General features: G+C 44.0%; 1 protein-coding gene across 1 annotated transcript in view; it reads right to left on the bottom strand.

Annotated features, from left to right (window-relative positions):
• Positions 1-15957, bottom strand: part of atf6 (activating transcription factor 6) — a 214223-nt gene that overhangs the window by 110734 nt on the left and 87532 nt on the right. The window contains exon 13 of the mRNA XM_078407413.1: positions 8724-8791. Coding sequence (XP_078263539.1) covers positions 8724-8791 — 68 coding nt within the window. The remainder of the gene's footprint in view (positions 1-8723; positions 8792-15957) is intronic.

Genomic DNA, 15957 nt, shown 5'->3' with positions numbered 1-15957 from the left:
CAAGACACAATTAGCTTACTCCAGGTCAACATTTTTAAACACGGGTTCATAGAGATTATTACTTTCAAGTCCTTCACTTAATAATAATAATAATAATAATATTCATTTATTGTCATTGCAACGAGTACAACGAAATTAAAAAATAGCCAATCCTGACGGTGCGTACAAACATATATGCAATAAATGCAAAAACAAATAAATACATAAATACAATTAAATACAATTATATTAAGTACAAGATTTTTTAACGGTGTTGCCTAGTGCAAAGGTAGTGTTCAGTTCTCGTATGGCCCTGGGGTAAAAACTGTTCTTAAGTCTGTTTGTTCGGGATTTGATCGACCTGAAACGTCGACCAGAGGGCAGATGAACAAACAGACGGTGGCCGGGGTGGGATGGATCTTTTATTATTTTGCCTGCTCTACTGAGGCAGCGTAGGCTGAACAGGTGCTCCAGGGAGGGCAGTGAGCAGCCGATGATCTTCTGGGCCGTCGTGATGACCCTCTGAAGGGCCTTCCTGTCCTTTTCTGAGCAGCTGGCATACCATGTGGTTATACAGTATGCCAGCACACTCTCGATGGAGCAGCGATAGAAGGACAACATGAGCTTCTCCTGCAGGTTGGTTTTCCTGAGGATCCTCAGGAAGTGGAGTCTCTGCTGTGCCTTCTTTACTGTGGTGATGGTGTTGGTAGACCAGGTAAGATCCTCTGCGATGTGCGTACCCAGGAACCTGAAAGCTGGTACCCTTTCCACACAGACCCCATTGATGTAGAGTGGGTCGTAATCTACACTGGTTTTTCTAAAGTCAATTATAAGTTCCTTTGTTTTGGAGGAGTTCAGGACCAGATTGTTCACTGAACACCATGCTGCCAGCCTTTGGATTTCATCCCTATAGGCTGTCTCATCTCCTTCTGAGATGAGTCCAACCACAGTCGTGTCATCCGCGAACTTGATGATGGTGTTGGTGGGATGGGTGGGGGCGCAGTCGTGAGTGTAGAGGGAGTAAAGGATGGGGCTCAACACACAGCCCTGTGGTGGGCCGGTGCTCAGTGTAATGGTGGAGGAGAGGTGAGGGCCTATTTTGACGGTCTGGGGGCGGTTGGTCAGGAAGTCCTTGATCCATTGGCAGATGGTTTGGGAAAATCCAAGGTCGGAAAGTTTGGTGACCAGTCTGCTCGGGATGACCGTGTTAAAGGCAGAGCTGAAGTCGAGGAAGAGCATCCTCACATAGCTCCCCTGGTGTTCAAGGTGGGTCAGTGCAGTGTGAAGAGCAGTGTCGATGGCATCCCCTGTAGACCTATTTGCTCTGTAGGCAAACTGGTGTGGGTCGAAGGTGGGTGGGAGGCTGGCTTTGATGTGCTGCAGGACCAGTCTCTCGAAGCACTTTGTAATGACCGGTGTGAGTGCTACCGGACGGTAGTCGTTAAGACCGCTGATGACAGACCTTTTCGGCAGTGGGATGATTGTGGCGGACTTCAGGCAGGGAGGGATGGTGGATTTTAAAAGGGACAGGTTGAAGATTTTTGTGAAGACCTCAGATAATTGGTCTGCACATTCCCACAGCACTCTGCCCGTCACACCATCGGGGCCTGCAGCTTTCCTGGGATTCACTGCTCTGAGCACGCGCTTAACATCATACTCCTGCACAGTGAAGGTGTTGCTGTCAGGTGCTGGAGAGGGTGTTATGTCTGCCACTGTAGCTTTCACCTCGAAACGAGCAAAGAAACAGTTAAGTTCCTCTGCCAGCGAGGCGTCGCCGTCGGCAGTCGTGCGGTTGCTGGTCTTGTAGTTGGTGATGTGCTGGATGCCTTGCCATACCCGCCGTGGGTCATTGTTGGAAAAGTGGTCCTCAATCTTCCTCTTGTAGGACGCTTTGGCATCCTTGATGCCTCTCTTCAGGTTGGTTCTAGCAGCACTGTATAGAGCTCTATCACTAGACCTGAAGGCGGTGTTACGGTCCTTGAGGAGAGACCTGACATCCTTTGTCATCCAGGGTTTTTGATTGGGATACAACCGGATGCGTTTGTCGACGGTGACATTGTCAACACAGTTTTGGATGTAGCAAAGTACAGTTGATGTGTACTCCTCCAATACAGAAGCCAATTACATCCATTCTCCACCTCAATGAAATTGGCGATTTTCATATAAACTGTAATTTCTGGGCATTTTCTCTCATTTTCTGCTAATTTTTTCCATAGACTTTAAACTTCCTGTTTGTCTGGATCAGTTAACCAATTCCCAGTGTAATCTTGAAAAAAATTGTATTACATCACTGCAAAGTCTCATTTTCATTCCAAGAATATAAACTGGAATATCTGAAATTGTGTTATTTTATTGCCTCTGCACACCTTTAAGTTGTGAGGATAACAAAACTCTCCTTATTTGCAAAAGAGTGCATGAGAAGATCAGCTCTCTAGATATTGCAGCACTGACAACATTATCTCACATATATAATTGATCATCTTAATATCAATCATATTTGGCATTAGGAAAATAAAATAAATGTTTCATCAAAAACATTAGAACATATGTCTCAACATTCAATATTGAGGCAGAAATCAAAATGAAAATCTAAAAGGCCAAGAGTCGCCACCTGGGATGAAGTGGAAATAATTAATTCACCAAAGTTAATTTAATGATTTGAAGATTTTACAAGAAGATTATCAAACAATTTCAAATTAAAACTTGCATGCATCAAATGTCTCCGCATTAACCGGAACAGGTACCGATCCAATCTTTTCTTCCATAGCACCTAAACTCACTGTCTTTGTGAATAGTTTAAACTATCGACCTTTTGTCATCACTTCTCCAGCATATAGAAACATGCTCAAGCTGAACTGGATCTCATTACTTTTACTCCAGTACTACTTATAAAATTTAGGACTCTCTACTAAACCAGAATGATTTTTAAAAAATCATTCAAGGTGTACTACATCACATATTCATACATGGGCTAAAGATACAAAAGCTTGAAAGCATCCACCACCAGTCTCAGGAACAGTTTCTTCCCCTCTTAGGCTTCTGAATAGTCCTTCCATAAGCTAGGATACTGTCCAATTCGCCTCGACCCCATTGCGGACATTGAACTTTGTCTCTGGAACTGTTGCGTGACAATGCTGAGAACACATTCTGTACTCTGTATCTTCCCCTTTGCTCTACCTACCATACTTGAGTTTGGCTTGATTGTATTTACATATAGTATTATTAGATTTGATTGGATAGCTTGGAAAACAAAGCTTTTCACTGTACCTCACTAAACACGACAATAATAATCCTAAACACCTGTCTGCAAGCAGCCTCGGCACCAAAAAAGCAGGAAGAGCACCAGCTATCTTTAGGTCATTCTAATCATTTAATGTGGCCCTCTGCCTTCAAAAGCAAATATATTTGTATTTCAATCACTACAAATGTTGACAATATAATATGGCCATTTACAGATTTCACATGAAAATGAAAGTCCGCTTTCAGTACAAATATGTCATTCAAAGCCGAATTTGTCTTTATTTGACAGTAGTCAATGTGATTGTTATTTCCTTGTCCATCCTCAAGTTGTGATAACCTAGAAATAAGAATTCTCTCTCATTTCAGGCACAAAGTATACTTCATGTGTAGCACATGTTAAATTTGAGAGATTGCCCGAAAAAAGCAATACAAGAAGTTCTTGCTTTAAGAAATTATTTCCATGGTTTCCTCTCCTTAAGCAGCCTGACTGAGTCATTAAGTCAGCAGCTGCCGAGTCATTCATACATTGACTCCTGAGAAATAGGTCAAGGCTAGGATGATTTGAAAATTGGTCATGTCTGGACAAATTTCCTTGTGGAATGGTCTTCTTTTGGAATGGGTGCAAATACTTTAGAAAATGGACACATCAGATGCAACACCTGTCCCTTTACCTCCCCCCTCAACTCCATCCAAGAACCCAAACAGTCTTTCCAGGTGAGACAAAGGTTCACCTGCACCTCCTCCAACCTCATCTATTGCATCCGCTGCTCAAGATGTCAATTTATTTACATCGGCGAAACCAAGCCGAGGCTCGGCAATCGCTTCGCTCAACACCTGGCTCGGTCCGCATTGACCAAACTGATATCCCGGTGGCCGAGCACTTCAACTCCCCCTCACATTCCCAGTCTGACCTTTCTGTCATGGGCCTCCTCCAGTGCCATAGTGAGGCCCACCGGAAATTGGAGGAACAGCACCTCATATTTCGCCTGGGCAGCTTGCAGCCCAGTGGTATGAACATCGACTTCTCCAACTTTAGATAGTTCCTCTGTCCCTCTCTTCCCCTCCTCCTTCCCAGATCTCCCTCTATCTTCCTGTCTCCACCTATATCCTTCCTTTGTCCCACCCCCGACATCAGTCTGAAGAAGGATCTCGACCCGAAACGTCACCCATTCCTTCTCTCCCGAGATGCTGCCTGACCTGCTGAGTTACTCCAGCATTTTGTGAATAAATACCTTTAATTTGTACCAGCATCTGCAGTTATTTTCTTATAATACCAATGCGTCCACAATTTCTAGAGCCACCTCCTTAAGTACCCTGGGATGCAGACGATCAGGCGCTGGGGATTTATTAGCCTTCAGTCCCATCAGTCTACCCAACACCGTTTCCTGCCTAATATGAATCTCCTTCAGTTCCTCTGTCACCCTAGGATCTCTGGCAACTAGAACATCTGGGAGATTGTTTGTATCTTCCTTAGTGAAGACAGATCCAAAGTACCGGTTCAACTCGTCTGCCATTTCCTTGTTCCCCATAATAAATTCCCCTGCTTCTGACATCAAGGGACCCACATTTGCCTTGACTATTTTTTTCCTCTTCACATACCTAAAAAAGCTTTTACTATCCTCCTTTATATTATTGGCTAGCTTACCCTCATACCTCATCTTTGCTCCCTGTATTGCCTTTTTAGTTATCTTCTGTTGCTTTTTAAAAGATTCCCAATCCTCTGGCTTCCCACTCTTCTTTGCTATGATATGCTTCTTCTCTTTTATTTTTATGCTGTCCTTGACTGCCCTTGTCAGCCACGGTTGCCTCTTACTCCCCTTAGAATCTTTCCTCCTCTTTGGGATAAATTGATCCTGCAACTTCTGCATTGTTCCCAGGAATACCTGCTAGGCCCTGCTGGGGCCTCCTTCCAGTCAAATCTGGCCAGCTCCTGCCTCATGCCTCTGTAATCCCCTTTGCTATACTGTAATACCGACACTTCCGGTTTTCCATTCTCCCTCTCAATTTGTAGTAAAACTTATCATATTGTGATCACTGCATCCTAATGGCTCTTTTACCTTGAGTCCCCTTATCAGATCAGGTTCATTGCACAACACTAAGTCCAGAATTGCCTTCTCGCTGGTAGGCTCCCGTACAAGCTGTTCTAAGAATTCATCTCGGAGGCACTCCACAAACTCTCTTTCCTGGGGTCCATTACCAACCTGATTTTCCCAGTCTACCTGCATGTTGAAATCTCCCATAACCACCGTAGCATTACATTTGCGACATGCCAATTTTAGCTCTTGATTCAACTTGCACCCCATGTCGAGGCTACTGTTTGGGGGCCTGTAGATAACTCCCATTAGGGTCTTTTTACCCTTACAATTCCTCATTTCTATCCTTATTGATTCTACATCTCCTGATTCTATGTCCCCCTTGCAAGGGACTGAATATCATTCCTTACCAACAGAGCGACCCCACCCCCTCTGTCCACCTGTCTGTCTTTTCGATATGTTGTGTACCCCTGAATATTCAGTTCCCAGCCCTGGTCCTCTTTTAACCATGTCTCTGTGATTCCCACAACATCATACTTGCCAATGTCTAACTGAGCCTCAAGCTCATCCACTTTATTTTTCATACTTCGCGCATCTAAATACAAATTTAAAAATACAGACTGGAGCGGCTAGGCTTGTATTCACTGGAATTTAGATGGATGAGAGGGGATCTTATCGAAACATATAAGATTATTAAGGGGTTGGACACGTTAGAGGCAGGAAACATGTTCCCAATGTTGGGGGAGTCCAGAACCAGGGGCCACAGTTTAAGAATAAGGGGTAGGCCATTTAGAACGGAGATGAGGAAAAACTTTTTCAGTCAGAGAGTTGTAAATCTGTGGAATTCACTGCCTCAGAAGGCAGTGGAGGCCAAGTCTCTGCATGCATTCAAGAGAGAACTAGATAGAGCTCTTAAGGATAGCGGAGTCAGGGGGTATGGGGAGAAGGTAGGAACGGGGTACTGATTGAGAATGATCAGCCATGATCACATTGAATGGCGGTGCTGGCTCGAAGGGCCAAATGGCCTACTCCTGCACCTATTGTCTATTGTCTATAATGACATGTTGGAAATACCAGTGATATTAAACCCGTAAGAAGACTCGGGGAGGAAAATAGTGATAATTTTGAAACAAATATTTATGGAAAGGAAGGTATCTTTTGTCAGCTCTCTGGATGGCACATTAAATTAATGAAGCACAATGAAGTTGTCACCATCAGACTGCTCCAAGTGTCAGGTCTTGACCACTTGCTCTTGATCTGCAAATGGGTGAAATAAGATCAGCCATGGTCTTATTCAATGGCAGAACAGCCTTGAACGGCTGACTGATCTCTTTCAGCTCCTAATTTGTTTGTCGTTATATTCTACATCCGGTTTAATTTCCTGCAGGGCTCTCTTGCTGTGCTGTTGTATCAAAAATTGTCATTTTCATGAAGGTGATGCCGGGCTATTGCTGCAAAAGGAAACTTCCTGACAGTTCAGTAATAGATATTTCTACACAGATGGCCGTAATTTGTTGTTACCAAGATAATTTGTTTTAATCAGTTTTGAGGTAAAACACAAAAATGGGAATTAGATAATGAAAACGTTATTCATATTGCCTATCGCTTCATTCCTTGCTATTTTATTTGAGACCTGCATAAAATGGAAATGTTGGCAATGGGATGAGAGTTCTGTACACAATGGGCCACTCATCAATCATTTATAATCAATGCCACAACTTTGCTGGAGACAAAAGCAGGACTGAACAGTTGGAGGCAGACTAGTGGTGTTCCGCAGGGGTCAGTGTTCGGTCCACTACGTCTCACATTATATGTTAATGATGTGGATGATGGAATTGATGTCTTAGTGCCCAAGCCTGCGGATGATACGAAGATAGGTGGAGGGGCGGGCAGTATTGAGAAAGCAGGGAGCACAAGGTCTTGGGAAAGTGAGCAAAAAGGAATAAAGCCTTAGACTACTTTCTAAATGCGAGTGTTAGTGCAGGATTCACAATATATTAATTTGCTGCTTGAGTCGGCAGTAAGGAAAGCAAATGCAATGCAAGCATTCATTTCCAGAGGAATAGAATCTAAAAGCAAGGATGTAATACTAATGCGTTAGAAGGCACTGGTGAGGCCACATTTGGATTATTGTGAGCAGTTTTGCACCCCATATCTGAGGAAGGATATGCTGGCATTGGAGAGTGTCCAGAGGAGGATCCCAGGGATGATTGGGTAAAGTATGAGGAGTGTTTGAAGGCTCTAGGCCTATACTCACTGGAGTTGAAGGATGAAGAGGGATCTCATTGAAACCTACCTGATAATGAAAGGCTTGGATAGAGTGGACATGGAAAGAATGTTTCTAGTAATGGGAGAATCTAGAACCAGAGGGCACAGCCTCAGAATAAAAGGATGTACCTTTAGAATGGAGATGAGGAGGAATTTATTTAGCTGTTGCGTGGTGATTCTGCGGAATTCATTGAAATAGATGGCTGTGGAGGCACTGGATATTTTGAAAGCAGAGATTGATAGGTTCTTTGTTAGGAAGGGTGTCAAAGATTACGGGGAGAAGGCAGGAGAATGGGGTTGAGTTGGAAAATCAGATCAGTCACAAATGAATGGCGGGGTAAACGATGGGCTGAATGGCCTAATCATGCTCCTCTGCTTATGATCTTATGTGGCTGCTCACAACCCTCTCCAAAGCATCACCCACAACCTATCAGCTCAACCTTCCCCTCTATCAGCCCACAAATATACCAAAAAACTACAGAAGAAAAATTTGCATGTCTTTTCCTCGGTGCATCTTCCAATTACCCATCTTAATTATGGCATGACTTAGGGAAACCTCAAACAGTATTTATCAAAATATTATGGTGGTAGTCAACGGAACGCACCCAGGAGATTCCTGCATGACCCATTTGCATTTATATTTAGGTTAATAACATTTCAAAATTAGCTCGTGCTATATTAGTCCAGGGTCTGAAGAGCCAGGTCAAGTATCGGATCACAGAATGTTCAGGTTCATATCATTATTGCCACAAAAACGATTTACAACAAGATTCCCACAGTAAGTCAATCCTAAGCCATCCATTTATGACATACTTTTCAGAGAACTCCTTGCAACCATAGAACTTCAGACCACATCGTAAGCTTTCCAAGCCTTTGCAAAAAGAATCTTGCAACATTGTTTAAGAATATATGTATAAGAAAATAACTGCAGATGCTGGTACAAATCGAAGGTATTTATTCACAAAATGCTGGAGTAACTCAGCAGGTCAGGCAGCATCACAGGAGAATTCTCCTGAGAGGCTGCCTGACTTGCAACATTGCTTTCTCCCATGGGCCTTGAAATATTCATCCAGTTTTCTCTTAGATTTTTTTTGGCGAGAAAGGGGATATGTGATTCCGTAAATACTTTGCATTGAACCATCCAAAACTAAGAAATGTCTTGAGAAAATTTAAGAGGATTACATTTACAACACAATAACTTACTTCTCATCAATGTCTGTGTAGTTCCTTGTAACATAATGGGCAACATCAGTCTTCTTATCCACAGGTTTCTGTAAGGAAATAAATCAGCCACATTACAAACTATTTTCAATGTAGAAATGGAGCACAAGGAATGGTGCATGCTGGAATCTTGAGCAAAAAGCAAAATGCTGGAGGAGCTCAGCAGGTCAAACTGAAAATAGGTCCCAACCTAAATATTGTCTGTCCATTTCCCCCACAGATGCTGCCTGACCTGCTGAGTTCTTCCAGCACTTTGCTTTTTCTATTCAGTGTGGAAATAATAGATCAGCTGAATCTGGAACTTTATCAAACACTCTAAAAGCAAAGTAATGGAAACGCTGGAAATATGAAGCACAAACTAGAACGCTAGAAATATGCAGCAGGCCAGGTGGCATGTGTGGAAAGAGGAGCAGAGTTAATTGTTCAGGTTGATGACCTTTCACAAGATCTGGGAAAACTCAGAACAAAAACAAATTAACAAGGGGAGGAGCAGAGAGAATAAAGATGATGTCTGTGAAAGGATGGTGACTGGGAGCGATGGCATAAATACATACAAATTAGGTATTCTTCAGGTCTGCTCTGCCATTTAAAAAGATTATGCCTGATCTAATTGTGATGCCAGTGAATCACACAAATAGCATGAGTGCCACGTGGTTAAAAGGAGTGAATAAAAAGGGGAGAGAGGGGTTGGGAACAAGAGAGAGCGGTTGGAAACGGGTGGAAGGGAGTGAGGGAGGGCGAGAGGGAGAGGGAAAGTGAAAATGAAGACATTTACTTTTTTAAAAATGTACCAAGAACACAGAATTAGTGTTCATCAACCAAATTAAGAAACTTGTAACTATGTTGAGGTTAAATGATGGCACACTGAGTAATGTGGGTGGGCAGGAGTTCAATACCTATTGGGTTTCTGTGTGGTCAGAGTTATAACATCTATATAATAAAACTCTTGTTTGTTATCTTGTTTGTGACTGAACTTCAGCCAAAATGGTACATGATAGCGCGACAATTTTAGGCCCACCTTACTTACCATTGTCACTTTAGTGATAATGCAAGTAGTTTTATTGAAATCGGTGTTATATTTTTAAAGTTATTCACATTTTTAAGTTTAAAAGGAGGGGAGGGGGGAAGGGAGGAGTGGGGGAGAAGGGAGAGGGGAGGTTGAGGAGAGAGGGGAGGGGGGAGGACATGGTGCTGCACCAATGCAGGAGAGGTTTGGGCCCAACGGGTCCACTTGGTCTAGTTTTAAATAAAAGTATTATCAGCTTTGAATAATGGCACTGTTGGTTTGAATCCTTTTATAGGTCTTATTATGACCATCTTGTGACATATCAGGAACCATCTAAGACAGCCGTGCTTCTGATTTCCATTTCCAAATTTCACTGTTCCTCCACTGGTTTCCAAACCTTTAGCTGTCAAACCCCTAATTCTATTTCTAAGCATGTCCATATTTTTTCTGCGTTTAAGATATATTCCTTAAAACCTTCATCTTTGTCCAAACTGTGGATCATCTGCAACAACAGACCAACAGAACAGATCACAGTCTGAATATAGACACAAAATTCTGGAGTAACAGCGGGACAGGCAACATCTCTGGAGAGAAGGAATGGGTGACGCGGCAGGTTAAGACCCTTCTTCAGACTGAGAGTCAGGGGAGAGGGAGACAGAGAAATGGAAGGGTAAGGTGTGAAGACACAGATCAAAGGGGATGTTGATCAAGGAAAATGTAGATTGGTTCATCGTTAGCTGAAGGGAAGGTGACAACGTGGCATCCAATCAGTAAAATTTAATCAGGAGGACAGTGAAACTAGTCAGAGAACTAGGATGGGGGAAGGACGGAGAGGAAAGCAAGGGTAACTTGAAGTTAGAGAATTCTATACTCATACTGATGGATTGTAAGCTGCCCAAGCAAAATACGAGGTGCTGTTCCTCCAATTTGCGTTGGGCCTCACTCCAACAATGGAATCCCACGACAAAAGGTCAGTGTGGGAATGGGAGTTAAAGTGCTAACTGGGAGATCATGTAGTGATCTGAACACTTGCAATCTGAACACTTGCAGTAGTAACTCATCGCCAAATTCCCAAATATTTCCACCCCCTCAATAATAAACCTGATATTACTGTATATTCAATTATGAGATGCATAGACAGGGTGGACAGTAACCTTTTTCCTGAATGGAAATATCAAATAGTAGAGGTCATAGCTTTAAGGTAAGGGGGCAGAGTTTAAAGATGTGCAGGGTACGATTTTTTTTACACAGAAGGTAGTAAGTGCTTGGAACAAGCTACCAAGGGTGGTCAAAGCAGATACAATAGTGGTATTTAAGAGACTTTTAGATGGGCACATGGATATGCAGGGAATGGAGGAATATGAATTATGTGCAGACAGATAAGAGTCGGTCTTGCCACCATGTCTGCACAGTCTTCGTGAGCCGTAAGGCCTGTTCCTGTGCAGTACCATTCTAAGTTTAACAAGACACATGCCCAGAGTGTAATGGAAAATTCTCCATCTGCCAGGATGAATGGTAGTTACAGCTTTCAAAAGGACAATGAAACAACCAATCTTACTGACTGATAATTTCATCCTAAACATTCATGTATCTATAAGTGCAGCAGAAATCCAAAAAACCTCAGTTATGCTGGAGGCTAAAGTTCATAATTTGGTCTGCAGATCTTTTTGATCCTTTCATAAGGCATCAAATTATCTAGACTTGACTAAATTAGTTCTACCCTATTCAATGAGAGTCTGCCAAAGATTGGGGGGGAGGGGGGGGGGGGGGGGGTAGGAAGGACCGAAAATGTGCACTGCCATAAATCAAAAGTAACTGCAGTTCCAAAATGGCTTAGAGGAAAACAATGAAGAGGCACAACAATATCGAGCCCACATTGGTTTATATTTGAACACCAAGAAATCTAAAGGTGTTTAATGATTTAAATTATTTTGCCATGGGAATTTATGTAAATTGTTGCCAAAAAATCATTTAGCATTCTTAGTTTTCACATCCAGCAGTGGAGACATATCGGAGGAAAATTGAGAAAAGTCAAAGAAGTTAATCATGATTACGTAATTTGGAAAAACCTTGTGCTTTCAACACAAAAACAAAATTAATGATTCAGTGTTGAAAAGAGAAAGATTTGTTTTAAGTTATGCATTTATTATGTTGAAATCAATTGGTATTCATTATGGATAAAGCTTCCTTTTAACTGAGTACTTTGGCTGTGCAAAGGCATGGACAACTGAGTATTCTTTCATGCTTGGATTCAGCTTTCCAATTAGGTAATCTTTTGATATTCATAACGTGCTGCATAGCCTTGGTTTTGTAAATAATGCATTTCCTAGCTCATTGACTCCTTAATGCCATCATCAACTAATTCATCAAAGACTGCAACCTCCCCCTCCCCCCCATCATATAAAAGTATATAAAAGTAAAGGTACTGTCGCACTACGGCTGTCACAAGAAAATAGGAGGCCCCTCATGCTTGCCTGCCATTCAACATGATCACAGTTTATCTTTGCTAACCTTAACTCCCACTGTACCAGTGACCTGTGTAATTTCCAGTGCTGTCTTTTTGGAGTTGAATGCCCCCTTGGGTCCCCTGGTTTCCTCTCAAAGATATGTTGGTGAACTATCAACTACAAATTTCTCTCAGTGTAGATGGGCGGCAGTAGAATCAGGGGTGAGAAGACATTACAGGGAACTTGGTGGAGGAATGGGATTGATGGCATCACTCTGTGAGCTTGTATACTTGATGGGCCCAATGGTTTTCTTCGATATTGTAACATATGACATAAATAAATGTACAAATTATTTCTCAGATTTGGAAGAATTTGTTGACAAAGTTAGAAGAACATGGAAATGATGAATGGCCAGATACAGCATGGAAACAGGCCCTTCAGCACACTATGTCCGCATCGATCACCGATCCCACTCACAAGAACACCGTCCTACACATACTAGGGACCAAGCCAATTAAGCTACAAACCTGTACGTCTTTGGAGTGTGGGAGGAAACCGAAGATCTTGGAGAAAACCCACGCGGTCACGGGAAGATCGTACAGACTGCACCTGTAGTCGGGATTGAGCCCGTGTCAGCTGCAAACGCTGTAAGGCAACAACTCTACCACTGCGCCACCGTGCCGCCCCTTATCACCCCTCATCTTAACTATGGCGCTGAGGACCAAAACAAATAGCTAATAAAAATAACTGGTGCAAGTGGCAGGGAACCTCCAAATGAATGGATCTGTTCTGCTTCATCAGAAATACTGTTTCATCTCTGGAGAAAAACTTATTCCAAACAAATTTGCAAAGCCGCACACTAACTTCAAGGCCTATATTTAATGGAAAATTAATGAGGTCACCTGACACAATATTGTAATTATGGCTTTAATTGTATCACAGGTGTTCTTAATGTTTATGAGATGTAAAATAATTTTTGCATGCAGACAAACCACTATCCTTTCAAGATGTGCCAATCTCAGCAATGTATTTCTCTTGCTGATCGGGGAAAAGAGACAAAACTGTGGAAAAAAGTAATTATAAAACTGCCAACCACAAAGATCATGTATTGCTTGGAGCCGAAGTAAAATAGCAATATATATATATTTTTTAAATTACACTTCCAAGTGATTTTTCGAACTCACTCCCACTGCCACATAATTCTAGGTTTATTGGAGTCTACCAACCAGAATCCCATCAAACTACAGTTGGTTACCATTAATAGAGACTAGACCAAGTGGACCCGTTGGGCCCATTCCTCGTAGAGGGGGGACAGGGAAAGGGAGAGGGTGTGAGTGAGTGAGCCCTGGACCCAAAGCCTCTCCTGTATTGGTGTAGCACCCTCAACCCCCCCGCCCCACTCAATCCCCCTTTCCCCCCCTCCTCCCCCCACTGACCCACTCCATTATGGCTTTAATTGTATCACAGGTGTTCTTAATGTTTATGAGATATAAAATAATTATTGCATGCAGACAAACCACTATCCTTTCAAGATGTGCCAATCTCAACAATGTATTTCTCTTGCTGATCGGGGAAAAGAGACAAAACTGTGGAAAAAAGTGATTAAAAAACTGCCAACCACAAAGATCATGTTTTGCTTGGAGCCGAAGTAAAATAGCAATAAAAGAAAATTAAAAATGACACTTCCAAGTGATTTTTCGAACTCACTCCCACTACCACATAATTCTAGGTTTATTGGAGTCTACCAACCAGAATCCCATCAAACTACAGTCGGTTGCTGTAGATCAGTGCATGTTCCTTTAACATAGTGACCTCACCACTACTAACCACTCCCCATTGTCTCTGGTATAATTGTAACTTCCCCACCTCCAGCTCGCTCTCTAGTGCCAGTGATGACCACGGACAGCTAGGGCATAATGTATGTGTAGTGTCATTAATAAACTTATATAGTAAAAGACTCTGCCTACGAGTGGCATCCTTTTACATGGTGTCAGATCGGTAGACTTGCGTCTCCTGTTTATCGGTTTTTTAGTTTATCATTTGTTTCTCCCAATTGTGTCCCCTCCTTCCACTTTGCCATGTCTTCCTCGTGTCGTCGTCCGGACACGCTCGTTTTCGATGAGGACATAGTGCACCGCTGGACTGTCTTCCAGCGGGACTACGAACACTATATAGCGATTGCCTATCCTGATGCAACTGCTGCGATAAAAGCTCACCTGCTCCTCAACCTGGCTGGTCCGGAGGCAATGGAACGCTATGCGTCGTTCCAATTCGTCCCTCCGGAGGACCGCAACGACCCGGTATGTCTCATGGCTAAGTTCACTGCCCTGTGCGATATACCCACCAATAACATTATCGAACGTTTCAAATTTTTCTCGCGGCGTCAGACTCCAGGGGAGCACGTTGACGCCTTCATTGCATCTTTACGACATATGGCTCGGCGGTGCCGCCTTCAAACGATTACACCCGACGAGATGATCAGGGACGTCCTGGTCAACGGTCTCCTAAACTCTAAGCTGCGGGATGAGCTCCTGATGAAGCCTGACCTGTCGCTGACGGACGCCATACATGCCGCACGCATGGCCTCTGCTGTTGGCTCAGTATCTCGGCCGGCGCCCCAGGACATAAATTTCACCGGCCGCCGGCGATTGAATGACCCGCAGACCCGGGTCGCCCCCTCCGCGCCCGCTATGGTCACCCCTCGCAGATGCCCAAACTGCAACTTCTCGTCACACAGGTATAACGTTTGCCCAGCGCAGGGCAAAACTTGTAATTCCTGCGGGAAGCAGAACCATTTTTCTGCAGCTTGTCGTTCTCGTGGGAGACCTGTCCCTGCTCCTAGAGGGAGTCTAAACAACCTTGCCAACGATGATAGCGAAACCGGTTCCCGGAACCAACATGAGGTACTCCATGGCTCAGATACGACTTCCTCCCATGGAGACTCTCTGGTGTTTTCGCTCTTGGGAGCACCTGCATTGATAACGGATCCATCCGTGCATGTTACAGTCAATGGACACTCCTTCCCTGCCAAGGTCGATACTGGGGCGTTTGCAAATGTTATGTCTGTGCGCCTCTTCGAGCAGATAAGTTCGGGGGAGAGGGTTACTCCTGACAACTCCCGCCTCCATGCCTATGGGGGAGGCGTTCTGATTGCCGTGGGAAAGGCAACGGTTATCTGTACTGTTCTGGAGACCTCTCGGCCCCTCACGTTCCTCCTGCTAGCATCTGAAAACGTCACCCTGCTGGGCGCCCGTGCATGCCAGGACTTTGGTTTGGTCTCATTTCACCGCGACATCCACCTGGTGCAGGCCCCCATGGACCCCCTGATCGAGTACCCTGACCGATTTGATGACGTCCTGGGGAAGCTGCCCTGTGCCTACAAGATCGTTGTGGACCCGGGGGTCGACCCAGTGGTCAGACCGGCCCACCGTGTGTCTTTTGCCATGAAGGGCCGCGTGGAGTCCACACTACGTGGCATGGTGGACATGGGCATCCTCAAGGAGGTGAGTGCCCCCACCCAGTGGGTCTCCACCATGGTGGTCGCTGCCAAGAAGGACGCGAGCGAGATCAGGATCTGCATCAACCCCAAGGACCTGAACCTGGCTATTAAACGCCCGCACTACCCCATGCGGACGGTGGAGGACGTCGCGGCACAGGTCGGTCCAGCCACGGTTTTCTCGGTCCTGGATGCCAAGAGCTCCTTTTGGCAGATACCGCTGGATGCACGTTCCTCCTTCCTGACCACCTTCAGCACACCGTTCGG

The sequence above is a fragment of the Rhinoraja longicauda genome, chromosome 11 (assembly GCF_053455715.1).
Source record: "Rhinoraja longicauda isolate Sanriku21f chromosome 11, sRhiLon1.1, whole genome shotgun sequence".
NCBI classification, from domain to species: Eukaryota; Metazoa; Chordata; class Chondrichthyes; order Rajiformes; family Arhynchobatidae; genus Rhinoraja; species Rhinoraja longicauda.
The sequence above is the reverse complement of the archived record's forward strand: the minus strand, read 5'-3'. Positions and strand labels throughout refer to the sequence as shown.